General features: G+C 42.4%; 1 protein-coding gene across 20 annotated transcripts in view; it reads right to left on the bottom strand.

The window, feature by feature from the left end:
- The window catches only part of KALRN (kalirin RhoGEF kinase), a 659,950-nt gene that overhangs the window by 263,348 nt on the left and 370,269 nt on the right, over positions 1-26,333 (bottom strand). For 16 of the 20 annotated variants that reach the window (XM_035710078.2, XM_025474776.3, XM_049105377.1 and 13 more), the window contains 5 exons: positions 22,029-22,195; positions 14,647-14,766; positions 8,293-8,511; positions 4,681-4,830; positions 1,609-1,723 (listed from right to left, as the gene is read on the bottom strand). In XM_035710078.2, the coding sequence (XP_035565971.2) occupies positions 1,609-1,723; positions 4,681-4,830; positions 8,293-8,511; positions 14,647-14,766; positions 22,029-22,195 (771 nt within the window). The remainder of the gene's footprint in view (positions 1-1,608; positions 1,724-4,680; positions 4,831-8,292; positions 8,512-14,646; positions 14,767-22,028; positions 22,196-26,333) is intronic. The other 4 variants (XM_049105380.1, XM_025474799.3, XM_049105389.1 and 1 more) reach the window with 1 other exon arrangement.

Raw genomic sequence — 26,333 nt, 5'->3', positions numbered from 1 at the left:
CTCCTAACCAGAGCTTGGCTCACTGCAGAGTCTTATGTGGTGGTGAGGAGAATCAGCCTGGATCAGGCAAAGGTGCTGAAGAGTTTCAGATATCATTTCTCCCCCTTCTGGAAAGCTTTCCTATGGACAAACACCTGACCTCATGGCCATGAAGGTAGGTGCAGCATATCCTGCAATTGCTGGGTGCCTGCCGTGGACGGCTCACTGAGGTGTAGTGGGCCAGGTGCTCGCTTGGCAGGCTGCTGGCCTCACCTAGACCGCTGCCTGCACTGCTAAGTCCGAACACAAGCGTTGTAGCATGCAGGAAGGGCAGGGAGACAGGACGCCAGCCACCTGCAGGGTCTCTGGACCCCAAACAGGGAGTACATCTGGAAAAGGAACCCTGATTCCCTCTTTGCAGGGGATTTTATTCCTGAATTTAATTGTCCCCAGTGGCCTCTCATCGTGCCACCTCCTAGGCTCTCCGGTAGGGAAGGAGGCCCTTCCCAAGGCAGACCAGTGCTTCCCACTGCCCACTGCGCACGCAGCCATCAGCCTGTACCCACCCCTCACGCCCAGGCAGTTTCAGCTCCCTCCCTCGCCTCGGTCTCCAGGCTCAGAGTCCTCTTCTATGTCAAGATGACATCTGTTAAATTCTTCACCCACACAAAGGCTAAGTTCTGCATGGTCCAGCGTAAGTGATACCACCGATAATAATTTAAGCTTAATGTGGTCATCTAATAAGCAATTATTAAAGGTTACTGGTTTTTTAATGTAATTATAGATTTTGTAGACTTCAGAGTGATATTAAAGATTATCCAGACCAGTATTTATCTAAATTTTATGTGCACACAAGTCATCTGGTTGGGGCGGGGTGGAGGAGCTCTTGCCGAAACGCAGCTTCTAATTCTCATCAGGTCTAGGCAGGGCCTGAGGTTCGGCTTCTTCCACACTCCCTGGTGATGCCAGTGCTCCTGGTCTGGGGACCACATTTTGATGAGCAAGGGTTCAGACACCTTCCATTTTAAAATAAGAAAACCTTATTTTAAAGGTTTTCTGGGTGAACCTATGAGGTCATAGAGGTTCTGGGTGAACCTCTTAGAGGCTCACCCAGTGAGCAATAAAGCCAGGATTAGAACTTGGTTTTATGATTCTCAGTCTGCGTCTGGTTTCCGGGCTGTAAGATAGTCTAGTCTGTGTTCCTCGATATGTTAGCCACATCTGGCTACTTACATTTAAACTAATTAATCTTCAACTGAAGGAAAAAAATGAAGTTTTCCAGTTGCATTAGCCACATTTCAAGTACTCTGAGCCCACGTGACTCGTGGCTATTCTATTCACAACGTAGATACAGACCATACCTGTTACTTCAGCAAATTCTGTTCAGTGCTGCTCTAGGTCAAGATAAATGAAAAAGTGCCAGGGACACTTTATCTTCATTTTTCCACCCCAAATCCTGATGCGTGTTTAAAAATTGCCCACGAATCCCCACTACCCATGCCATCCCATAGCAAACGTTTTCTCATCCCAGGAGAAGCAGCAGGAAGTCTGAGAGTGCATGATGACCAGGTACACAGCCTCCGGTCTGTGCTGATGACACGGCTCGTGGCTGGAAGCTCCCACACTGACCTTTCACTTGCTGCTCGGGTCCCCGGGTGTGGCTGGCGGCACTGGGCATGCTGACGTTATTCCTGTGGATGTACTTGAGAAACACCTCTGCATTCCGTCGGGCCAGGGTACAGGCCTGAAAGAGACAGAGGTGTGAGGACCCCAGCAGGGGCACAGGTCTAAGATGCTGGAGAAGGGGTGCTGGTGATGAGGTTTCTGGAACTGTGGGTGAGCAGAGCCTTTGGAGGCCACTTCTGGTTTGCAGACACTCCAATTCCAATGCAGGAGGATCATCCTTTTGTGGAATATGGAATTACTCCCTGGGCTCTCCGCTTTTCCATCCCAGATAAAAATCAGAAATCACCCATCCCTTGACTACCTCTACGTTGACTCAGTATTACTAACGACATAAGTAAATGTCTCAGGCGGGTTTTTCTCTGTCACCATAATGCCTCTTAGAAGACCACTGGGGTACGTCCCTTTAGCATTAGTTTAATTTAGACTTGAGAAAGCAAATTTGGTAAACAAACCTATTAACCATACATTCCATATCTAAATGGAAGTTACCCACATTTAAAACATTTATTTGTCCATAAAATCCACCCCCACCTCAGTAACACGAATATCCTATTGCTGGGAAATATGGACCTACACACAGGAATACAAGCCATTGTGCTACCCTCTTCACAACTCACATTAGCTGTGGGTGGCAGAGAGGACAGGTCACGGTCTCTTGTGCCCATGAAGGAGACCCAGGCCCAGAAAGGGCAGGAATCATGAAGCACATCAGGGTTGGAATCTAAGACTATGGACAGAGGATGTCCAATTTCTCTCGAGACCCTATATTTCTAAATTTCTTTAAAGAGCAGAATTTTTTCTGTTGTTGAAGTCTAGGGACAGCATAAGTCTCCCCTTGTCCAAGGTTTTCATCTCTGCAGCGTCAGCCACCCACAACCCACTGCAGTCCAGCAGCAGGTGGTTTTCCTGATGTATTGTCAAAAGGTCAGTAGTAGTTTAACGCTACATCACGCTGCCTACACCATTCCCCTCATTTTGACTCATCACATAGGCATTTTATCATCTCGCATCATCACAAGAAGGGTGAGTACAGTCCATTGAAACATTTTGAGGGAGAGACCACATAATGACTTTTATTACATAAAAGTCACATAGCTTTTATCACAGTATACTGTTATAATTCTATTTATTTGTCAGTTATCTATTTATTACCAGTCATTCATCTCTAACTGTGCTTTACTTATAAATTAAATTTTACCATAGGTATATATGTATAGGGAAATACACGGTGTATATATAGGGCTCAACACTATTTGCACATTCAGGATCCACTGGGGGTCTTGGAACACATCCCCCACGGATAAGGGGACTATTATCTATGCTAGTCCACTAATTTTTAAGCTACAATTTTCGATATTATCTAGACAAAACTGTCAAACTTTAACACCTTTTTACATTTAACACCTGCTTCTATAAATTATATAGTAAAAAGTTATTTTAAATTTTGCATTAAAAACAGTGGTTTCTGGGAGCTCTGGTAAAAGATTGTTGGTGGGTCCATCATTGTGAGGTTCATGAATTTAACAGCTGGATGGTGGTCCAAAGCTAAGATATCCAACACAGATCAATTAATACATATAAATGGAGAACTCAATGTTCCATCCATCAGGCATTTAATTCCCATAGCAATGGGGAGTTTCTCACCTATGATTTTAGGCACATATGGAAAACATTAGACCAGAACATTTTCTCCTCTCATTCTTCAAATGAAACATGTACTTTTATGAAATAATATCTTTACACCTCTTTTAAAAGTCTTTCACATGCTCTACCTCAGTCATTGTTTTAGACTTTGTTTTATGGTAGAGAAGACTTATCGCTTAAGCCCTGTACAGAAGACTTTTTATTTCATCTTGTTAGTAAGAGCTGATTCCTAAGGGTTCTGACTGAGTGCAGGTGCAGATGCCTGATAGATAGGAGGAGGGAGAGAGAAACCATCTTAAAAAGAGAAGGAGAGGGAAAAAAATGGAAAATTCAAAGAGGTGGTCAAGTAGAGAAAATCTCTAATAAAAGAAAGTCAGTTAATTACAGAGTTATAGAAAAGCAGTGGCAACATATCAGGGTATAAAGATTCCCTTTGTACTTTCAGAAAACTGAAAGGAAGCTGAACATGAAAGCAAGAAATTTGAGAGTAAACAGAGCCTTTAGTAAGTTTTAATACAGACGACTCTGTCAGAGAGAAGATCAAAGGCTAGAGGAAAGAGGCTTACTAGGACTTTCCACAGTACCTGAGAGCCTGCTCAGAGCAGGACTGTGCTTCCTCTCTGGGAAGCCAGGGCTCTACTAAACACAAAAGGAACAAAATGAAGTATTTCTCTCTTCATGCAACAGAATAAATGGTGTTACAGCTATTGGTTATTGATAATAGATTGGCAAATAAATAAGGTGTCTAAATTTATTTAATTCTTGCCCTAACGTTTGCATCATCCTTTTATAAAATATTTATTTTAATACTGTTTTATATCTAGATATATCTATATCTATATATCTATATATCTATTTAAGTTTTTAAAAGTTATCTCTACAGCTAAAGTGGGGGCTTGAACTCATGACCCCAAGATCAAGAGTTTGCATGCTCTACTGACTGAGCCAGCCAGGTGCCCCAAGGCTTATATATTTCAATGAAAAGTATTTTCATATGCCAAACATAATCAGGTAAAACTATGTGTTCTTTTCAATTACCAGCATCAATGGGATATCAGGATATTCGAATATGGCACCTGCAGTAATGGTGTATAACAACTGCCTAATTATATAGAAAGTGCCAAGAGAAATAAATAATGTCTGAAGCATACCTTTTCAATCTTTCAAATTAACCAGCCAATGTCTTCTCTATGAATGCCTCCCTTTAGATAAGAAGTGAGGTAACACAGGGGGATGAAGAGCCCATGTGATGAAGTGTGCGTGTGTGTGTGTGTGTATGAGAGAGAGAGAGAGACAGAGACAGAGACAGAGAGACCAGAGATGGAAGAGCAAGGCTAATGCCCCAGACCCTGGATGACAATGTGCTCTGACCTTAAGAAAGGCCTCCTTTTGTTCCAAATGTTTGCTGATGAGTGGGATGACATGGTCGATCTCTGCTGCTGGTCCCAGCTTATCACGTCCGCCACACCAGTCCTCATCTCTCCGGTATTCTTGCTCTAAACTCTCCAGGACACTACAGACCTAATGAACCACAAGGAAAGGCTCATTAAATTCATAGATCAGGGAAGTATTTCCTGAGCACCTTCAGCCAACAGCACCCTGTACAGGTAACATTTTTCATTTGAAGTTCAGTTTGGAGATTCAGAACATGCAGTGCTCCTGGGACATGGAAAGGAAGTGCAGCACGTGGTGGGGCCTGGGAGGCAGATGAGGACTGAGAGAAGGATTTTAGAATCTTCTTCTGACAGTTGTTGGCTGAAGGCTGAAGCTACAGGATTGATGATGTCATTTAGAGATAGTATATAGAGTAAGAAAGGAAGAAAGACTGGTAATTTCAGGGTGTGTGTGAAAGTGTTTTTTATATATTGTATCGCTGGAACCTTATGATAACTCTGTGAATGTGGCAGAGCAGGAAAATTAAGTTTAGAGAAGATGCTAGGGCTGCCCCACCTTTGCATGGGCTCTATAGGAAGTAGCCCCAAACAGAAGTAAGGAGGAAGTGGCCTGTGTGGTGGGACTTATGGGCCATAAGTGAATGTTTTCTTTCCTGTCCCTTGGCAAAAATATCCCAGCAAAGAATGTCTTGAGGTACCTTCATAAGGCAATGACATCTTCAGTTCTTCCATTACAAAATGGACATTTCCTTCAGAGGATAATAAATTTGGGTTAACTTAAAGATAGTTGTCCTCAAAATGCATGTCCCCAAAGAGCATGGTCCTAAGAGGCCATGATCTAACAGTCAAAGCATTTTGAATGGGACTTGGATGGAAGTTAGGTTGGGTGTAACAGAGGGGACCCAGGGTAGCTTTGTCAAGGCCCAGGGAATAGGACAGAAAATAGAGACTCATATCCCTACACTTTCCTTCAGTGGGCTTTGAATGCTCGGCTATGCAGTTGAGGGGAACAGCTACAACTATCCTGGGTCCCCTTTGCCTAAGAAAGCCATCCCTTTTGATGAAGAGTATGGCATTGGATAGGATGTTTACTGAAGGATGAACTGAGTTAAAAGATGTCCCAGGCAGCACACCCTGTCATGAGAAGCCCTGTCCCTGCATTCTGACTCCTTTAGCACCACACACCTGTCCTTACCCAAGGCATGAACACGTGCAGGATGGCCCACATCTTGAGAGAAAATAGTTTATAGACTTGCAAAAACTTTAAGAAAAGGTGTACTTATGTCCCATGATACTATGTGGACTAAAATCAATTTGGGAACTAGAAAAAACGAAAGATTATCAAGGATAAGTCCTTTAATTTAGCAGGTAAAGAAACAAATCCAGAGAGGTGGCCTATGGCAAGGTCAGTTTGAAGTCAAATTTCCTAACTCTTTAATATAATGCTTTGCCCCTTTAGCATCTTGACCCACCAAAAACTAAAATTTGTGTATGATACTAGACAGGGATTAAACCCCATTTTAAAAAAAGTCTGGATATAGGTATTCCCCGCTTTTCACAAGTTCACATTTTACACCATTTCACTTTTATGAAAGACCTACGTTAGTATCTGCGTTTGCTAACTGAAAGACGTATGAGGAGGGTTTTCACTTCTATGAAAAAAGGTAAAAAGTGAAAAGAGTGTTCAGTGTTCATTCCGCAGAGAGCTGTCACCGAGGCAGCATGCACCCTGAGCAATGAGAGTGGCCCCTCAGGCTCCTTCCCCGGGGACTATACCCAGCATCTCAGCATCCAGCTGCCACAGCTCTGAACTGTGTCTGTAACCACCTGTGCTTCATCTAGACTTATTCTGTGCATCTGTTAGCAGGACGTGTCCCTAAGATTTCAGAAAGGCCTAAAAGAGGCTACTTTTTGGGTCTGGGAATATTCAAAAATCCTTTTCCATATAAATGAACGGTCATTGCTTCTTTACATCTGGTTTCAGCTTACAAAAGTTTTCACAGGAACATTCTAGTTGCAGATAGCAGGGGAAGCCTATATTCCATTGTCTGACATCATTTGTTGAAGGCTTTTGAATTGTTTTGTCAAAAAATTAACTGTATATTTGTGAGTCTACTTCTGGAATCTCTATTCTTTTTCCTGCGTCTATTCTTGTACCAACACCATTCTGTCTCGATCACTGTAGTTTTAGAGTAAGTCTTAAAATCAAGTAGTGTATCTACTTTGTTTTTTCTTTTCAAGATTGTTTGGTTACTCTCAGTTCTTTGTATTTCCATATATATATCTTACAATCAATTTTTACCAAGAAGTTTGCTGGGGTTTGATTGGGATTGTGTTGAATCTATAAATCATCTTAGTCTGCTGCTCCCAACTCTGTGGCCATCAAAGGCATCACCACTCTGAAACCACAAAGAGGAGGATGGACAGAAAGTGTGGAGACTGGAACAGTGGCCGCAGGGCCCTCTGGTGAGCATGTTATATTTACTCCAAGACAGACTTTCCCATGGCCCCTGTAAGTCACCCAAAGGAGAATGTTTCTCTGATCTATTTCTACCAGGGAACAAGTCCAATGAGGAATTCCAATTCAATGTATTTTACATTGAATAAAATTACTTCTGTTTTAAACCTCTATTTCATGAAATAACCCAATCCATTAAAAATCCTCTTAGCTCTTGTGCATATTGCTGTATAGATGGGAAAGTAAGGGGTCTCAATCTTTATCATCCTGCTGTATGGATCTCCTGCCTTGCCCCCACAGCTGCACCATCCTACCAGTTAGGCTCCTGGTCTACCAGGGACAGAGAGCTGTGTTTCCTCCATCAGACTAAGAGCCTCATGAGTGAAAGAGCTGTATATTTTTCAAGCATAGTGCCTGATTGTGGCACATTAGTTTATGTTCAGCAGATTGTCACCCTACCCTCCTGACCTTCACAGGAGGCCTATACTTCCCTGCCTCATTGATGTTGGCTGGGCCATGTGACTTGTTTTGGCCAAAAGGATGTTACAGCATGTGGCACAAGTGGAGACTTGAGATGCAATTGCACAGACTTTGGGCTCTTGCCCTCCAGCTTTTCACCAAAATGTGCCTCAAGTTGTTGCTGGTCCAGGAGGATGAGAGACTTGAGAATAGATCTAGACCAATTCTACAGCTTGAAGCCCAGCTCTACCAAACTCGGCCAAGATCAGCTGAACTCAAACACTTAAAAGCAAAAACGCTTATTGTCTCATGCCACTGAATTGTGAGATAGTTTGTTAAACAACATTATTGTGGCAATAGCTGACTGATACCCCCTCAAATAGAGTATTCAGCATACACCTAATTCTCCTTCAACACCTAGATCTGATGAGTTTGAGAAATTTATAAGAAACAAGTCACATGGTTCACTTTTTAAATGGAAAAAATTATATGGAAGCTAATTGTAGTTATTTACACATCATTAGTCTACTAGTACTAATGCTTAGTATTGAGAGGTTAGTACTGAAGAGGACTAGCTTCTTGTTGAGGGAGATACTATGGATTTGTAGTATGAGGGAAGAAACAAACCCTCCATCAACACTGGTCCCCCATATCCCACAGCCCTTCCCTCACCTGCTCAGAAGTTTTATAAAATGCCACAGAGGCATTGACTAGTTTTAGCCGGTCTTCCATCTTCAGCATGAGCTGCTGCCAGTGGAGGGCTACCTTCTCGGCACATTCCCGGATGGCATCGGCGTCGTAGTGGCCAGCCTGGAGCAATGCCTCAGCTTTCTGCTGTACCTGCAGGGCGCTCTGGTGCGTCTTCTGCAAGGAAGTGGCATGAAAGAGGGACTGGGCACAAGGGGAGGAGAGAGAGGTCCGTGGGAACGACCCAGGCGTGGTACGGGAGGGGGTGGAGTGAGGCGTGAGTGGAAAGATGCAGAAAAGTTAAAGAGCTTTAAATGGTGGATTCAAACATTTTGTCATGACGATTAATACATCATTGTTTTTAAAGCATATTTGAAAAAAAAAAAAAAGAACATCATGCATTTTCATTAACTGAATGCTCAGGACCCTAACTCCTGCCCCCACTCTCCTACTTGCATCACTGGTTCTCAACACATCTCAGTCTCTGTGGTAGAGAAGCAGTAGTTGTGTATAAATCTGCTCCCTGATTGGCTCACACGTCAGTCAGTTTTCCTTTTCAAATCTAATCACAAAACCGTTCACTATAGTGAGTTTTTAAAGGACATTACTGCCGTAGATCCATTTCACAGATCGAATAAACACAGCACATAAGGGAAAAAAAAATCTCCCTGTAATACAAAGCTCAGCCAATGATGCAATCACTTTAAACATTAACAATCAGTTGAAAAGGATTCTAGTGGAAGGAATAAATCTGGTAGGTTAATAAAGCCAAAGAGTAACATCTCACTGTCCCTTAGCTACCCCAGCAAGGGAATGGAGTAGTATAATAGATAATGCAGCTCAACATGTAACCCCTACATTATTACGTTACTCATGTTTGCCTTTATATATATATTTATATAATATATATATATATATATATATAAAGGAGAAGGTTTATTTTCTTATTCAGGCAAATGTGGTTTGCATTCTCTGAGTTCACACTAACTACAGGAGGTGGGGAGAGCAGGCTGGAGGACTGGGTGGCAGAGAGGAGAGCCAAAGGGATTACAATTTACTAAAATAAAGTACGATGTGGATGAAACATAGGACTTCAAAGAGCTAATATTATCCTAACCTCAACTGCTAGGATCATTTCAACTCAATGGCACAGTGCTGATTTGGCCTCTGCACATTTAGGAAAGTATAGCTCAGCTCCCAGTGAAGAGGGACAGCTAGCAGCCCAGGAACTTACTCTAGAATGATTTCTACCCTTCTTCTTGGGCAGCAGTGCCAGGACAGGTCCCAAGAGCTGATCCATTCTGGACTCCCTGTATGAGTACAGTCTCCCTCCTTTTCAGCCCTACACTACCTGGCCCCCTTCAGCCACATCCGAGACTGCTGTCTGCACAGTCCTACTTATTTTCTTCCGACTATCAACCATTTCCTGGCTTCCCTTCCCCATCTCTGGAGTATGTACTCAGTGTTCATTATGTTAGCACGACAGCCTCTAGCAGCCTAGACTCCTTTATTCTCTTGCTTTGCCACTAAGTTGGCCCCCAATCATAATGACCGTATCAGAATTTGAGTTCCTAAATGCTGAACACAGCTAGAAAATGTAAACTAAGGGGGAAAATGATCCTCTACAAATAACTGATTTCTTTCTCTGACTTATTGGTACCACTTTCTCTTCCCATCTCCTAAACAGAGGGGTGCCCCAAGGTGCAGTCTTGGTTTTTGTTCACTTCTGTAAAACTTTTATCTATCCCCCATGGTTGCTATTACTTTCTTTTGGTAGACGACTCCCGGTATTCATCTCTCACCCTCCATCTGACCCTCATCTTTAATTGTCTTTGGGTGTAAGAGTGCGCTGCCTGCCATGTTTCCCACTCCAGGTCAGCAGCCCTGAATCAGTTGCTCTAGCTGCCGGCCCCATGTTAGCCACTTACAAAGATGCAATCTTAGTCAAAGAAGTGAAAGGTCTTCCTGGAGAGAGGAGGAATGCTTGTCAGTGAATGCAGATGGCTTGATTGCCTTAATAGAGCCTCCAGATTCCTCCTAGACATCTTCTCAAGTTCCACATCTAAAATGAAATTCCTCCCTTCTGGAAATTTCTTCCCATGACATTCCACCATTTGTGTTGATGGGGCCCTCCTTGTTGCCACCTGGGTTTACGATCTTGACATCATTGCTGACTGTTGTTCCTCACCCCATGTCCCAGTCCAACCCACTTCATGCCTAGACTGCTGTGGTGGTCCCATAGCTAGCCTCCTGCCTTCCATTTCTAATCCCTCAAACCTATCTCTTACATTTCCAGCAGATAAATTTGGTTCTCTATTATAGGAAGTGTTTGGATGAAGTGAGTTCTAATATTCTTCTGGCTCTAAAACTCTAATTTTATGCTATAAGTATCACTCCGTTCTCTTAATTCAAAAGCCTTCAGTGGTTCCCCCATTGCTATGATATCAAGTCCAAACTTTGAAGGATGTCCTTAAAAGCTCTTCCCAATGTAGTCCTGAACTACTTCCATAACATTATCATCTGCTGCTTTCTTACAAAAACTCTCTGAGAACACACTATGCACTTTCTTATTTTTGCTACCTTTACTCTTCCTGCCTTTTAGTGAACATCCCTTACCCTCTCCCCATCTATGTTCCAGTCATGCTTTGAGACTCCGCTCAAGTCTGGTATCCTTTAAAAATTGTCTTTTTGGGACTTCCAGAGAAGATGGTGGGATAAGAGGATCCTTACCAGAAGGGAGGTGAATGGGAAGATGGGTGAAATAGATGAAGGGGATCAAGAGTACACTCGTCATGATGAGCTCTGAGCAATGCATAAATTGCTGCATCACTTTACTGTACACCTGAAACTAATGTAGCACTGTATGTTAGCTATAGTGGAATTAAATTTTTTTAAATGTTGAATAAAAAAAAATCTGTTTGGACAGCTGGAGACTCACTTAAAAACTACTCTCTTCTGGACTCCCATGTCACTCATATATTTGGATGATTCTCCATACTTAGACTGAAACTCTCAAGGCAAGCACTGATTTAAACATCACTTTAATAACTGTCATCTATCCAAGGGTATACTCTGCGCTGGGCACTGTGCTTATGCATATTTTTTCTAGTTTTTATGACACCACTACAAGGTGGATATTATTATTATTCCCACCTGAGTCTCAGGCTGGTTGGATGACTTGCCCAAAAACATACAAACAAGGAGGTGATGAAACTAGGAATAAGATTGAGGTTTGACTTCCTATGCTCATTCCCATAATATCATACCACTTTATCTCTAGAGTTAGAATGGTCTCTACAGTGTTTCATGCAGTAGAAGGGTTTACCAAATGAACATTAGTGATTATGATAATTAACTGGCTTCTCCTCAATATATGAAACCAGCATACAATTGTCATCAAAACCCAATTATTATGTCTTTTTCTCTGAGAGTAAAGGAATAACTCTAATTGTCCTATTATTTAGGCTATATAATAAATCCTCTTCCTTATTCTGAAACTCATTATCATCTGATAGTCCTTGGAACTCCATCCCCTTTAATTTCCAAAATGACAAACTCTTATGCATATGACATAATCTTTGCTTTGATAAGCTTGAGTCATTATTTTGCATTTATTTCTACTCTCCATTATCTAAGCCTATTGAGTGTTGTATCTTTAAGACATGGATTACCAAGGATGTTAATATATGATGTTAATGTAGGAGTATATAGAAGAAAATTGAACCAAATCAATTGAATTTATTATCTAGTTTTAACTACTTTTTCTGCCATAATGCCTATGCTTAAAATACATAAGAGGATTTCAAATAAAATTGATTTCAAAATTGAGCTTGTCTCTATGATAGTCACAGTTCTTAAAGACACATCAGCCAAACCATTTTGCATACTAACAAATAATAATTTGAGTTCGTTGATAAAGCTATGCTTCTGGGTGCTGTGTGCTATTCTCTGTTCTGAATGGTTCTGTTTTCCTAAAACCCAGGGTACTTTAGATAAAATTTCTGACCTTCTTTGGGGAGACCAAAACCTTCAAACAGAAAAGGCCACCCAAGCTTGGGTGAGCAGACACCCTAGTCTGCCCATGATAGTTCTACCCTATGCCTATTTTTCTACCTGAGTTATTAATAATTCCCTTCTTCCCTCTTAGAAGTGTCTCAGTTTTAGCAATAAATGTAGTCATCCTACCCATAGCTATTTTTTTTTCCCTTGTGGAACCTAGGATTATTTCTTAGGGTCCAAGAAGTCAAGTTCTCTATCAGCAAGCACTGGAAAGGCCTTCAGTAAATAATTACTATCAAAATGGGCCAAGTCAAACTAGACTAGTTAGGTCCCCTTTCAAATTGCATAAATCTTCCCTGGCACATCTTATTCTTGATGCAGAACCTGGTCTAAACAAACACTTTTAGAGAGAAGCATAAGGCTACCTGGAGAAGAAGCATATTTGAAGTTCATTATTTTAGCTATGCTGCAGACCCTGCCTACCCTCCATACTCAGGACCTTCCAGAAATCCTATCTGCTCTGCTATCTCCTCTTCAGACCATAGACATATACTCCACAGGGGCCTCATGGGATATCAATATCAATATCAAGAATATTTGATCAAGTTGCACCCATGTAACTTCTTAGTGAGCTTCTACTCTGTAAGGGTGCAACAGCACCGTTACAAATTAATACACGGTGCTTATGCAAGTCATGGAATCTGGTCATTGCGTTAGCACTGCTAATGCATTCACCCACTATATTCTACTAGCTCCCTGGAATGCTCTAATACATCATGACACTCAGTTTTATTTGCCCAACATGTGCTTATGGGACAGGAAATTCAATTACTCGGGAGGGCAGACAAACCTTCACATTTGAAATAAACGAGGATGGGGTGTGGCCAACAGTGGTCTTCTCTCTGCTGAGCACCCTCACAGCTTCCTGCCACGCCCCTAGTCTGTCTACCTACCCCTCTGTCCTCTTCATGCTGCCTCTCTATGGGGCCTTGACCACTGTGTGCCTGATTCTTGATTGGCCTGATATTTCCTTGATGGCGAATAGACCTGAACACTTTCATATTTGGGCATGCCAATAAACTGAGACAGAGGCAGGTGATGATAATAAAACCTCTCTCCTCTGCTGAGTTCCTACTTAGAAAAATGACTTGCCCGCACTGTGTGAGCAATATATAGTCTATTTTAAGATCGTAAATCCCAGACAGTAAACTACTAGTAGTAATGGTTTCCAAGATGATGGCAGGTATCTTATAGAAACATGTCATTTATGTTAATTCTATGTTTATATATACGAGATTTCTAGAAAATTAAATGGTTGAAATCAATACTAGCTTAAAAGTGGCTAGTAATCAGTTGATTACTGTATTTAAGATATAGGCGCAAACAGTTAAAATGTTATTGTGATGGAAAATTCTCATTAATATTCATTCTTTTAGTAGAAGATAACACCTTTGCATTTCTTACACATTCAAAAGTGGGTTGAGTTTTATACTGAACTATAAGTAATGAATGTCTTTGAAGGTTTCTCTCTGCTCCCACTGGTATTGAACTTACTTTATTTTTAATACTGTTCCCATGTCCCATTTCCTGCTCTTTTCCCCATACCACTCTAAAGCAATCAGCCCAAGTCCCTTTGGGAAGGAGGATGTTCTAGTAGAAAGGATAATTAAAGGTATCATTTAGAGCAAGATAACAAAATTTATATTAGATTAATGTAAGAGGGATTTTATTTTTAAAATAGCCATTAAAACAAGTGTCAGTTGGTCAACTTCTGGTTTCAGCTTATTCTTGAAACGTGGCTTCTGAGTTACTGAACGACTACGTTCAGTGAAGCAAACTATCCTGTGCAACCTGCTCTGATGCTCACTGTTCTTGTTAAATTACAGGCAGAATTTGACAAAGAAATCTAAATATTACATAGAAATCAAATGTTTTAAAATGGAATACAAATATACTAATGACTTTTGTACTTGATTATCTTCATTTCTGAGGGATCTTTAAGTGGCAGTGGCTTCTAACCTTTTGGCTTCACATGCCTCACGTGGTGTAGAGTCCATAAAGGGCAAAAATCTCAACATACGGGGGCCTTAAGGTGTAAAGGTCCAGTAAGTAACCACGATGCACACTTGTGGTGTGAACACCTGTCTTGTAATACTAGGCTTCCTTGGGGGTGATGAACCCCTGCATTTGCTTCGCCATCAATTCCTGGGTAACAAGGAGGCTCTCTAGACCACTTAACTAGAAAGAGTCAGGACTTCACTATCTAAAGGGAATCAGGCTGCCTGAGGTGCAGAGCAGAAAAGGGAAAAGGAGGACAGTGGAGTCGGATTTGGGTGTTACCTCGATTGCCAGTTGGAACTGCTCGTGTTCCCGCTGCAGCTGCTCGGCTTCGGACAAAGAGCTGGCATTGACCAGGCTGGCGTTGAGCATTGACTCCCCATTGCGGATCCATCCTAGGACCTAGGGAGTCAGGACAAGAACACGGGTGAACAGCCTTCACAACCTCCTCAGAGCTGTTGGCTTTCTCTGACAGGTACTTAAGTCAGACCTTGCTATCTTCTGACCACGCTTGGAGAGAGGACAGGAAGGCTCTGGATAATTAAAATGCTCATCTCTGCCATCTTACCTGGCATCTTGTGCCATAAGGTGCTTATTGTAAGTACCAACCTCATTCTTGGATACATATATTCTTTTCTACCCTTGTTACCCCACTGTCCCAATTTCCTTACCCATTTATTTTAAACATTATCTGATTGTACAGTATGCACATTTCTGAAGTTCTCTCTGGAATGTAGAATGGTGCAAGTAAATAAATCCCATATATTGGTATTCTTTTATTTTAGCCCAGTTCAGATACCAACAACTTAAAAATCTTTTATACCCAATTACTCCCATTAGAAACATCTCTTCCTCATCTAGTACAACCACACCATGCCACCTTTGGGGCACTCACCACAGATTGCTTTGTTCAGTAAGTTTGATCTACATTTCAACATCTCAATATACCCCTTCCCCACAAATGTAAACTTCTGGAAGACTAGGGCAGTATATGAGTCATGTTTTAATCTCACACAGTGCCTAGCACAGTGCCTTACAAATGGTGAGTATGCAGTAATGTTTTTTAAAAAGGAAACAATTATCTATAGACAATACCCAAATCACACCCGAACAGTGGTTCCAACCTCCTATGCCTTGCAAAAAGTTAAGAGCACACAGGTTTGAGCTCTGACATATAAACAACCCAAAGGAAGGAGGAAGGAGAAAGAAAACAAGTAAAACAGCATAAATAATCCATACACTGGATCATTAGAAAAAAGGAGAAGTTATAATTGATTTAAATTATCTAGAGGCAATGGTTAGGCTAAGTAAAATTTCTAGGTGACCTTAATTAGTACTGGGAGAAAGAAAGTTCAGCTAGGGAATATTAGAATAGAAGCAGAAACAGTTGACACCGTCTAGACAGTCCTAGGTGAAATGGGCATGTGGCAACTCTCCAGCCAAGATCTTGAGTCGAGTGCAAATAATCAAACTGGAAGAATCAGGCCTTGAAAATCTACCTTGTGTCTGGTCACCAGAAAATTGCTAAATATTTTCTTTATTAGGGAGTCTAAGAGTTTGCTTGGAGAGGAAATAAAAATTCTTCTGAAATTTCAAGATCAGTAAATATCACCCATCTGTTACTTCAAGGCAAAGGAGAAGATACCACAATCTGTTTCAGATTTTTGCAGATTTTTTTCCTCCTCTCAACTTCATGCTGAACAATTAGAAGAATACTAAGCCTGGTCTCTCCTATTCCATAATCCTCATAGGCATTTTTCAAATTTCCTCCTCGAGCAGCATATGACCGATGACATATTGTACATGGATAACACTGGGGCGCAAATCCTGCCGAAGCTGGGCTATTTGGATTGAGATGTTAATTCGTGGCCGGTCTGGCAGATTGTGGATGAGATGCCAAATCTGTAAAGCAATTAGTTGCAGATATAACAGCTCAGAGTGTATGTGTGAAATCTCTGATGCCAGTGGTGTACTGGGGCTGGCTGGTTAGAGGTGCTAATGATTTCCAAAAGCTGCCTGTAAGTTTGGGTACATGCATACATGGATTGCATACCCAAATGCTTCAGCTCTTTGGAAAATGGAACTCACAATGTATAGTTTGAACTATGCAAGTCCTTCTGCCATGATTCATTGCATTTTACTTGGTTCAAGATTCACTTGAGGGTGTCAGAGAAACATTTACTTTGTGTGCATCACAAATCAACGTTTGAGGGACAATTTGACTCCCTCTGGGCCTCCTGAGTCTTGCTGGCATCTGTTCCTCTCTAGTTTCAGCCAACTGGAAACATCAGTTATAGCTATGGTGATGGGGAGTTCCATTCAGCTCTCCATTTAGATATCATAGACTTCAGTCTCTACGCCTTTCATAAAGTCATGCCATATCCTTGATATCCTCATTAATTTTCATTTCCTAGAAGCTGTTTATAAAGGCGTCTCAGGTCTCCAAAGGAGTTTTGATTTTAGGGAGATAAAAGTGTACATTTATCCCCATGGCTTAGGTTCAGGGGTGGACCTATCCCTATAACTGTGTCCGTCCCAGAAGCAGGAATGGAACAGTGAAGAAAAAAATTACAAAATCTAACATTAGAACACCTGGCTTTTTTACCTCCTGGCAAAACTACTCAACCTTCTAAGCCTATTTCCTTGTCTGCAAAGTTAGGATAATAACACCTTCCCTTCCTACAGCAGGGGTGGATGCAACACGTTGTAAGATATAAAGCCTGGTGATGGTGGAGGTGGTGATTTTTAGTTTTGGAGTAAAGCTAGGTATATGCTATGATTCTTCATTTACACCTCTCACAGGGAGAAAGAAAAAGGCTAGGACAACTGATTTTTTTTTTCCAGTATCTATAGAGCTTACTGTAATATTCTGATGTGATGAGGGAACCCCAGTTGTTTGGTTAGCACCATTCTTTGTAGTCTGATCAATGTCAACCCTTGTTGGTATAATTTTCTATTACTGTCGTCCTTTATTTTCCTGGTTCATAAAACTGGTTATTTAGGGGCACCTGGGTGGCTCAGTGGTTGAGCATCTGCCCTTGGCTCAGGTCATAGTCCTGGGGTCCTGAGATCGAGTCCCACATAGGGCTCCCCACAGGGAGCTTGCCTCTCTCTCTGCCTATATCTCTGCCTCTCTCTGTGTGCCTCTCATGAATAAATAAATAAAATCTTTAAAAAAAAACACACACAAAAAAACCCTGGTTATTTATTCTATGAGCATCCAAATGAGTGCAAGGGAGTAGAAGAAATATTGTAATAAACATGATAAAGCGTTGTTTTTACTAGTCTTGTGTGATTTAAGAAATATCGCTTAATCTCTCTGAGGGTCAGTTTTCTTATCTGTAAAGTGGTAACACGTTGCTTGCTTAAGTCACAGAGTAAAGATGAAATGTAGTATAAAAGTGGTTCTGCAAACCATAAAGTGTAATGCATAATATGAGCATTTTATGTTGATCAATTATCTTAGGCAACAATTTACCTATAGGTTAGATGACTTTTGAGGGTCACTTTGAATCCTAAGATTCCATACTTCTTTCAAAATTCAGAGACTCACCCTACAACCATAGGATACCAGGGAGAGGTCTATAAAAATGAGCAACCCAAGGAGTTTTGCTGTTCAGGGACTCAAGAGCTGGCCAAGAATTCAGCTCAGTCTGAGCTGAGAGGGTGAACTGCAAATGGGGATCTACTGCTTCCTTGGGCCAAGGAAGTGCAGGCAAATCCCAGTGAGAAGACTGGATTTGGTTAAATGGACGTGGACATCCACAAATGATGATCCCGTCTAAGTGGGCCATGCTGTCTCCTGGAACCACGTAGCCTGGGAAGCTGCTCGGATACGGTTGTGTTCTCTGGGTCACACTGACAATAAAGCGATGAGGATGGCCTCAAGGCTTCTGACTCCAGGACCTGCTGCTGCTGCGGACTTACCCCAGCCACAGTCATTTCTGAAAGTCTGGTCATAGGAAAAACTGCCGGCCCCTCAGGTGGTAGCTCAGAGCCTGTCATGTCATATTTCCAGTATTTCTTAGCTCAAAAGATTCACAGTTTATGAGGTTATATGTGATCATTCTTCCTGGTTTTATAGACTGTGACCATGGGTCTTCTTAATTTTCTCCATTTTGAAACAAATGCTTGCCCCTTTGGTTGCCTCTCTTTTGGATCTACCCCAATTCCTTTCTACCTTTAGGTATAGTGAACAGAACTGAACACATATTCTTAACAGGATAATATTTCCTCTTTTGTTTTCACTGTTCATTTTGGTCATAAGCAAATTTTGGCCAGTATTTGGTCCATAGAAGTAATTTAAATCCATGTCTTTAGTAGACAAATAAGCATGGTTTCTTCTCCCATAATTTAGAGCCCCAAATAGCTTACAAATCCATTTTGGCCTATTTTGTATTAAAGGCACTGTTCTGCAGGAATACATATGGAAATTCACTTAGGTTTATGCCCATTAAGTAGGTTTTTCAAATCTTTGATTATCTAATAAATGTGAGGTCATCTTTGCCAGAGTAGTAATTTTCCTGGGAAGCAATCAGAGCATTCTGTGGGGCTGGGAAGTAACCTGAACTGTCTTTTTTTTTTTTTTTTTTTTTAGAAGAAAGGGGCCATCTGAATCGTCTAGGGCCCCAGACCACCATGGGCTGTAAGTGAATTCCCTTAAAGAGACAACATTTTTCCAGAGGTGTCTGGGCCATCAATCTAAATAGATGCAGAGTCCCACACAACCCCTCCAAAAGAACATTAGTCACATTAAATAATTCTGTTTGTTCTCAACTCCTGACAATTTTTAGTCTAACATCTGTGGCATCATCTCTCCTCAAAGCTTCAGTTTAACATAATGGTGGTATAAGTACACTATAGTTATGATGGCCAAATCTAAAGCTCTCATCTATGGGCTCTAACATCACAACTGTGTAGCAGCACATTGTTCTCTTCCTTTCCATCCCCATTAATGGCATTTCAATTAAGGTGTCCTTTTTCTTTCCTTTTTTTTTTTTTGGGGGGGGGGTGGGGAGTATATTCAAAAGAGAAACAAACTCTCAAGCTGGTGTCTAAATTTAGCTTCACTGATCAATACTGACATCTAAATTAACTCCCTCTTTCCAAGTGTCAACAGCTTCCAAATCAATATTTCCTGCTCCACCAACTTCCATCAAACACAAAGGCCTTCTGTGAAACTGGATCAGACGACTCCCAAAAGAAAGAGCCTGGCGCTGACAAGGAAAACAAGGCAGCCTAATGAGGCATGGTGGCTTAAATAAGCAGCAATCCCAGGGCTCCTCCCAAGGCCGCTGTCCTTTACAAAGGCCTTCATGTGTTTCCTGCAGTCTGGCTGCACCAATCCAGTATGGTTTTGAACTACAGTCCTACATGTGTCATCCTCACCATGGTGGGGAAAAACAATTTTTTCTGGCAGAAAAATTTTTTTGTCCTCCAACTCAAGAAATACTGAAAGGGAATGCACTCAGGTATTAGTCAAGCCTGGATTATTTGTATATAGACAACCCCGCTTCTCCATTTGACAAACTACTTATCATCATCCCAACTCCCCATCCTACACAGAATTTTAATTCAAGGATGAAAATTCATTTCCATTTTCATACCAGTCAAGAAGAACATAATTAGGGAGTTGGCTCTACTATTAATTTTGGAAAAGATAATAAATAAAATGAAAAACCGGGAACAAAAGTATAGATTTCATTTCAAATCAAACAGGAATGATTTTCCCGTTTTGTTCTGATGATCTCTCCTGCCACCTTCGGCTGGTGGAAATAACCGCATGAACTGGTGGGGGGCTCCCACTGATCTGTTGGAGCTTGCTGACTGATTAGGTGACCAAGTAGATGCCAGCCTCTCTGCCGGGCATGAGCCATGCCTGCCCGTCTTCTCAGATGAGGTGCTGTGAAGGCCAGGAAAATCCCAGGCTGCGCTCTACTGGAGGGCTTCTTTCTATTCCTCCTGGAGCCCTAAGGCAGGAACAGGGCCCAGGAGAGGGCAACTATGGGACTGTTGATAAAGGAAGCATGGGCTCATGGTTCAGCTAACTAGTCAACTCAACAGGCCCTGGGGGCACAAATCCTATGCTACCTCAGTTTCCCCACTTGCAGAATACACAAGTATTTCCCCACTTGCAGAATACACAAGACCTTTTCCCCATGGTCTCTTCTCTTAAAATGAGACTGCAAATGAAAAAGTACTTCTCCTCTGAAAAGTATCTCATCATTCCCGAGAGTCGCAGGATTTGTGTACTTGTCGCTGCTAGGATTTCCACCTCGTCTCTGCAGAGACTCAGGTGTGGGCCCAGTGTAATTACACAAAACAGTCCAGGTGGCCTTCCTCGTTCCTCGGCACTCAGGGACGTCACCTGTGCTGAGGCCCGACCTTTAGTGCAGTGTGTGCAGCCTCTGGCTGAGCGCTGATTGGGAGAAGGGGGCACAGCAGACAATTTTGCCCATTATAGTAAATAACAATATAATAACTAAGAGCCAGGCATTAATACAAAATACCCTGAATATAAGAGAACAGCAGTAATGAAAGAAAATATGGTGTTTTGTCCCCTGTAATAAATTAATAGAGTTAAATAAGACAGTGTAATAGCCACGATGCATAAGAAAAAAACGTTTAAAAGGCAGTTGGTTCTCTGCTTAGGATATTTGGGGTGGGGCTCTGTCGTCAGGGCCCAGGGCTGCTTGAAAGAGTGTTGGAGCTGAAGGAACAGTCACAGAAACGCCATGGAGCCCATTGCTGGGAAGCTCTCCTGGACCAGCTGGCCAGGAGGGCAGTGACATGTTCCTTCCTCAGGGTGACCTTGTCTGGGGACCTCTCTAAGCTTCAGCGGCCTCATCTATAAAAGGGGAATAATAGCTATTTCTGAGAACAGTTGTGACAATTGATGGAGAGATGGGCCTAAAAGGCACCAAGCACTCAATAAATGGAAATATTATATACTTCTATTTCTTCAATCCCACTTTGTCTAAATAAAAAAACTCCATTCATTATGCAGATAATTAAAACATAGTCTGTTCATAATATAAATATGTCATATTTTTTAATGTGTCATTGGTTACCGTGTTTTCCTAGAGGTTCCTCTAGGTTTGGGTTGGGGTGTGTCCTTTGGTAAAATGGGTAGCATCATGTCTCATACGGATAAGAAGTCTTTTTTCTTAACTGACTTTAATATGGCAAGAAAATCTTCTTAGAAGTACCACACACATATTGAAAAGAATAAGGGAAACTGTTACCGCTTATGGGATAGCGACCATGTTTCAGGCACTGTAGTAGGCACGCAGGTGCCCCAAGTTAACCAGCCTGGCTCTAAGGCCGGACTATGTTTTGATGAATGATTCACATTTCATGTGAACTGTGTGTCAGGATTGAGGGTAGAAAGGGAGAGAACAGGCTCAGTGCCTGAGGACAGCTTGGGAAAGCTCCAGAATGCTCTCCTTAGATTGTTATGAGAGAAAACGAATGCATTGGTAGTTTGAGCCTTGTACCATCAGATTTAGTTGTTAGATCCAACAGATACCAGGCTCACTTTTAGAAACCAAACAACCACTCCTTAACTTACCTGTTTTCCAAGTTCTGGTTACATGGGTGGCTCTGTACACCTTTCCCCCCACCAGGAGCAGGCCCAGGTCAGGTGGAAGGTTGGAGGGGCTCACCTGCTTGACCTCAGCCTGGAGGTGCCGCAGTTGGAGGCACTGCTCTAGCCGCTTATGGGTCTGCTCTGCATTGAGCTCCAATTCGTGTTGCTTCTCATGGAGAAACTCCAGTAGCTCTTGGACCTGGGCGGCCAGATCAATGTCTTTCTCACAGATTAACTCAATTCCTGATGTAAAAAAAAATGTGAGCAATGAAAAATGAGGTAGTACTATAAAGACCATATTTCCTTCAATATTCTTAAGAAAGTAGGGATGTGGGATCCCTGGGTGGCGCAGCGGTTTGGCGCCTGCCTTTGGCCCAGGGCGCGATCCTGGAGACCCGGGATCGAATCCCACGTCGGGCTCCCGGTGCATGGAGCCTGCTTCTCCCTCTGCCTGTGTCTCTGCCTCTCTCTCTCTCTCTCTGTGACTATCATAAATAAAAAAAAAAAAAAAAAAGAAAGTAGGGATGTGGAAATAGTCACAAGCAGCCACCCTCCCAGCCTTTACACATCCCTCCGTGAAGTGGACTACGGCACCGTGGACTTCCGTTTGGGATGTCTAAACCATGCCACCTCTTTTGGATTATCTGATCCTTTGCCTGGGAATTTTGACAGATGATGGGCTCCTTATTATCATCTAGAGTTACAGAGGGAGGTGGTTCTCTGGGAGTCCATCCCCAGAGAAGAAAGCCCTGGATAGTCCTCTTGGGGGATTTACTAACACCTGCAAGATTCACACACAAGGCTCTGGATCACATTGGGAAATACAAAACAAAACTGAAAATAACCTGTCTCAGGAACTTCTGCCAAAGGCACGCTCTTTTAGCTGGTGAGATGTGATTTATAATTAGATGGCAAGTTTGTTCTGATGAGAGTCTCTGGGCAGTGGTGATTTTATTAGCTAACTACTTAGGCCCCCTAAAAAAAAACAACTCTCAGAAATACATGCTGGCTCTCATACAGTTTCTCAAACACAGGCAACACACCTGATAAGCATACGCCAGCAGTACCACAGGGGTACTGAGTGCTTACCCATTTACAAAAACCATGCGGAAGTTGCAGCCACACGAGGAGAGCTTGCTCACATCCTTCCACTTATTCAAAGCAATGAAAAAGCCTAGTCAGCCATTGACAAGGGTTCCCAATGTTCATGGATACGTCATCCTGCATTAATAAACTGCCAATTGTCTGACCTATGATGGGACTGTGAGTCAATACCCATCAGGGAAGCTGTGGTTCTATTCCTTATCTACCTTCCTCTCCACCTTCCTTTTTCTCTTCTTTCTTTTTTCTCTTTCTTTCTTTCTTTCTTTTTTTTTCTTTTCTTTCTTTTCTTTCTTTTCTTTCTTTTCTTTCTTTCTTTCTTTCTTTCTTTCTTTCTTTCTTTCTTTCTTTCTTTCTTTCTTTCTTTCTCTATTTATTTAGAGAGAGAGAGTGCATGGGCAGGGGCAGCAGGAGAGGGAGAATCCTAAGCGGACTCTGTGTTAAGCATGGAGCCCGCCTTGAGACTCAGTCTCACGACCCTGAGATCATGATCTGAGCCAAAGCCAGGAGTCAGATGCTTAACCGATTGTGCCACCTAGGCTCCCCTTTCTTACTTTTTCTATATACCTTCCCTAACATGCAACTGTGGACACACACACACTTTCTCTCCAGCAAGCTGGTGCTCCTATTTATATATCATCACCAGCAGGACTAGAGCAGTGTTTCTCAAACTGACATGGAGTGAAGGGACTGCCTTAGTAATCAAAGGCCTTCTTGTCTGCTCGTGGCCTGAATTCCATTCCTACCTTAGCTCTTGAAGGCTATTTGAAAAGTGTGGTAGCTCTAGAACCAGCCCTGAGTCAGAATACTGGACATGGGCAGGTTATCTAAGCTGTCAGAAGCTTCACTTCCCTCATACATAAAATAGGATTTTACATACCTACTTATCTCATAAACTACCCCGCTCAGGAGTTCACGGGGAGGATTAAAGGAGATAACGCATGTAGAGCCTCTGTCATAACATCATACACACAGACCTTTGCTCCTTAGTCCTGTGGCTTTCCTGATTTCTGACTCTTAAGCTCTCCACTCTCTGCCTTCTTACATTCATGCCCTCTTGGTTGCTATCTACTTCCAGCTTGATGCAAATTATAACCTGGATTGTTTCTTGGTTCTGATTGATTCAACCTTGCTCAGACCCAAAGCTTTACAAAAATCCTAACTGTAGATTGCTTGCCTCCTTCTGATCCCTGACCCCTCATGGCTCTGCAGCTTCTAGGTTCTGTCCAGATACCTTCCCTGGCTCCTCATCATGTACTCTATGACCTGGTGCAGCTGTGGTCTGGATGCTGCCAAACAGGGACCCAACCATTAGTGGGGTTGAGACTAAAATTCCCAAAGGGTGAGGTATTTCCACAGGGATCACACTCCAAGGAACCTGCCAATCTCAATGTATAGTCACCTAAAAATATGTCCCCTTTGGGAGACTTCCCCAACACTCTGACTCACATCATCAGAAACTCATCACCGCCACCACCAACACACCTGCCACCACCAACACACCTGCCGGATACAGTGGGGGAGTGTAAGGAGAGTGTACACATGCTAAAGGAAATTCATTTCCAAAGGCAAAAATAGTGTTTTATATAAGGACAATATGGAAGAGTGGAAAAGACTTCTGGTGTTACATGGTAATAATTTCAGTATCTTTTCATATTTATTTTTTTCTACCAGTTTCATAATTCCAAATCCCAGCTCCTGAAATATCTGTGGGAGACAGAGAAGAACGGCTTGTTCTTTTGGCAGTCAGCTCCATCCAGCTACTATTTTGAATTACCAAGGGGATGAGGTACAGCATCACTTTGACTGAAACAAAAAATAAGAAGTACAAAAATTTCTATCTCTGCAGTGCTCGGCACAGTGAGATGACCCCTGACTCCCATATTTACCTTCTGGAAATGTAATTTAAGATCCATCTGCAGGAGCAGAAGCTCTTCCCTGCTTCCAGCCACGATGCAGGTTTTTTTCCAGCTCGTTTTCATTCCGTGTGCCCCTCTGGTGTTTAATATGCTGGGCTTGGAGAAAGCATCTTTCTCTGGGAAGCCCATGGCTCACCTCTGCCACTCGCATGTAAATGGACCCTCTAAGCTGGTAATTCATCAAAGGGCTGGTGCCTGCCTAGCACACCATCCACACCTGGCTCCCGGCCTGCCCGGAGACTCAAGCCCTTCACTTGCATCTACCTCCCTCGATACTATTTTATGTATGAACACAGGAAGTAAAATGGGGGGAAGACAATGCCTCCTGCCTTCTGCACTCAACAGCACATCATGCTGTGCATGGAGTGGATGGAACAGGAAGTGGCACCTGGAAGGATAGAAACTCACTCTTCCCTCCCACCGCCCCCAAACACATTGACGTGGGTTCCCGTCAAAGCCCATCAACTGGCAAATATCTATCAATCAACCCCAAATAGAGTGTGCTTGTGCTCATGTTACTGTTCTAATCTAATCTAATCTAATCTAATCACAGTCCTGTTTTCCTAGGGGCTCTTAGAAATGCAGCAAGACAGGTGAGCTCTTTCCAGCAAGTAGTGAAACAGTTTGTCGGTCTCTTTAGGGCAAGTTGTACTGATGTGTCCCACAGTGTTCTGTACCCATCCTTCCTGCAGAACATTCTCATTGGGATGGTTCCTTATTAACTTGCACATGTTCTCACAGGATTACGGGCTCCCCGGTGCCAGGACCACATGTCTTATGTATCTCTGCATCTTCAGCACCCAGCACAGTGCTTGACTCAGAACACCTAATAGATAACCTCTTCAGTGAGTACCTGGCCTCTTTAGGGGAAGGGCTCAGGTCATGTGCTGTGGTGGAAAGCACCTGCAGATGCTGGAAAGAACAGACTTAGATTTGAATTTATGCTCTTCCCCCTATTAAAAGTGCATCTCTGGGCTCCCAATCTTCTCTGAGCTTGGGTAAAAACAATCCCAACAATGACCTCTGGGGGTGTTGTAGGCTTTAGTAAGATTAGGTGTATAGAGTGGCTGGCATTTAGTAAGCTCAAAATATCCATGTTCCTACTTTCTCCTTTCCCTTGGGTAAATTACCACATATTCATCACTGATTACTAAAGGAGCTGTTGAATGGCTTGTAAAAATGTCAATTTAAAATCCTACCGTGAGATATTTATGGACTTGCTCAGTGTACATCATTAGAAACTGTGATGGTCTGGATGCTCTTAGACCAGCGCTCTCAATCTTGGCTCACATTAGATCTGGAGAACTTTAAAAATCACCATGTCCTTGGCCACACCCAGAGCAGTAACAGGAGAGACTCTC

Source organism: Canis lupus, chromosome 33 (genome assembly GCF_003254725.2).
Source record: "Canis lupus dingo isolate Sandy chromosome 33, ASM325472v2, whole genome shotgun sequence".
Classification (NCBI taxonomy): Eukaryota; Metazoa; Chordata; class Mammalia; order Carnivora; family Canidae; genus Canis; species Canis lupus.
The sequence above is the reverse complement of the archived record's forward strand: the minus strand, read 5'-3'. Positions and strand labels throughout refer to the sequence as shown.